This window comes from Oxyura jamaicensis, unplaced genomic scaffold (assembly GCF_011077185.1).
Source record: "Oxyura jamaicensis isolate SHBP4307 breed ruddy duck unplaced genomic scaffold, BPBGC_Ojam_1.0 oxyUn_random_OJ102133, whole genome shotgun sequence".
In the NCBI taxonomy this organism is placed as follows: Eukaryota; Metazoa; Chordata; class Aves; order Anseriformes; family Anatidae; genus Oxyura; species Oxyura jamaicensis.
Window position 1 is genome coordinate 32,032 of NW_023312230.1, and position 1,994 is coordinate 34,025.

The following is a 1,994-nucleotide window of genomic DNA, read 5'->3' on the forward strand; positions in this document are numbered from 1 at the left end:
CCCCAGGTCCCGGGTGAGTTCTGCAAGGAGATTCTCATGAAACCACAGATTGGTCCCATCTGATTATAAAAAGGGAGGACTTGGGACCAACCCTTCACTTTTTTTCCCTTCCATCCTCACGTTTCCATGGGCTTCGGGAAGAGCAAAGAGCTGCGCTGAGCCTATCAGTAAGTGGCTCCATTTCTAAGTGACTTTCTGCTCTTTTTCTTAAATTTACATTTCTCCTCATTCCCATCTTCGTCTCCATCCCCATCCCCATTGTTATCTTCATCATCAACCCCATCCCCATTGTTTTCTTCATTATCCTCATCCTCATCCCTGTCCTCATCTGCATCCGAGTCTTCATCCCCATCCTCATCTGCATCCCCAGCCTCATCTTCATCCCCGTCCTTGTCCTCGTCCTCATCCCCATACCCATCCTCATCTCCATCCCCATCTCCATCCTCATCCTCATCCCCATCCTCATCCCCATCCCCATCCCCATCCTCATCCCCATCTTCATCTTAATCCCCATCCCCATCTCCATCTTCATCCCCATCCTACTCATCCTCGGTTCTACTGGGAGCCCCTAGTATGTTCCACGTGAGCAAAATAATGTGTCGGTGATGCCTCCACCCAACAGGAAGGGCTCCCAGCTGGCTTAAATCAACCACAAATTAATTAAAAGGGGATTTTTTCCCCCAACCCAAGCCCAGCCAAAACACCCGGTCCCTGTTGGAGCTCTCAGTTGGGAGCCAAACCCAACGGACGTTGGGTGATGGAGAGGAACCCGCAACTCTGAGAGCATCTGCAGGTGGGCAGGGGGCTTGCCCCTGCACTTTGGCTCCTTTTTGTCCCAAATTTCAGTGATTTGGGGGTAGATTCATTCACAGGAGGCTTGGTGGAAGGTTACGGGGTGGGTGGAGTTGATGGAAATAAGGGGGAAGGATGAGGTTTTGGAGGTGGCATCAGAGGGGCTTCAGGAGTTGGGTTGGACACGGTGGCAGTGGGGTAAGGGTGGGGCTCACCCCCCTAAAAAATTAAAAAACATCACTTTGGGGTAGTTTTGAGCTAAGATGGGACATCGAGGTGGCCTCCAGGCTTCTGCTCAACCCTACGTTCATTTTTTTTGCATTTTTTTCACTTTTTCTTGGCATTTTTTTTATCCAGCGATGGCGATGGGCGAGATGTGGTGGCTCCCAGCCTGGCTGTCCCTGATGTGTGGTGAGTGATGATATGACCTTGTTCACCCAAAAAAATGTCACTTTTCTGGGAATGGGGCTTGTTCTGGGGGGGAATTGGTGCATTTCTGCAGTAAGAAATCCTTATTCCCCCTTTTTTTTAAAAAAAAAAAAAAACCAACAAACAAACACTGTTTTCTGTGTGTTTTTTCTTTTTTCCTCAGCAAAAAACTTTATTTTGTGTCTTTGTCAGCAAAAATCCCTTATCAACTATTTATTTAAAAAAACAAAACAAAGCAACAACAAAAAAACCTACCCTTATCATCTGCTCCTTTTTTACAAGAAAAAATATTTACTCCCTATTTTTTAGGAAAAAAAAAAAAAAAAGTCCTTATCACTGGTCTTTCCCTTTTTTGCCAAAAAGCCCTTATAACCTGTTTTTTTCCCCAAAAAAGAAAAAGCCATCTTCACCTGTAATTTTTTTATTTATTATTTTTTTACTAAGAGCCCTTATAATATGTTTTTTACAAGGAAAAAAAAAAAAAACAAACCCTTAACATCCTATTTTTCACTAAACAGCATGATCAAGGCTAAAAAGCCCTTGTTTCCCTTATTTTTATTTTTTTAAGAAATAAGTTTTATTCCCCATTTTGTGTTTCAGTTGTTGGAAAACACCTATTATTATGCATTTAATGGTTTTTTTTGTTTGTTTGTCCTTTTTTTTTTAAGAAAAAAGGGTGTTTATTACCTCTTTTCCTTCATAAGGAAAAAATAATAATCTAATACCCGATTTCTTTTTATTTATTTTTGAGGAGGAAAATGCCCTATAAACTC

The 1,994-nt window shown here is 42.2% G+C and overlaps 1 protein-coding gene across 1 annotated transcript in view; it reads left to right on the plus strand.

Moving 5' to 3' along the window:
* Window positions 1–678: 678 nt before the first annotated feature.
* LOC118160151 (IgGFc-binding protein-like) overlaps window positions 679–1,994 on the plus strand; it is a gene marked incomplete at its 3' end in the record, with an annotated part of 18,029 nt that continues 16,713 nt past the window's right edge. The window contains exons 1-2 of the mRNA XM_035314689.1: window positions 679–891; window positions 1,146–1,203. Of these exons, the coding sequence (XP_035170580.1) occupies window positions 1,152–1,203 (52 nt within the window). The remainder of the gene's footprint in view (window positions 892–1,145; window positions 1,204–1,994) is intronic.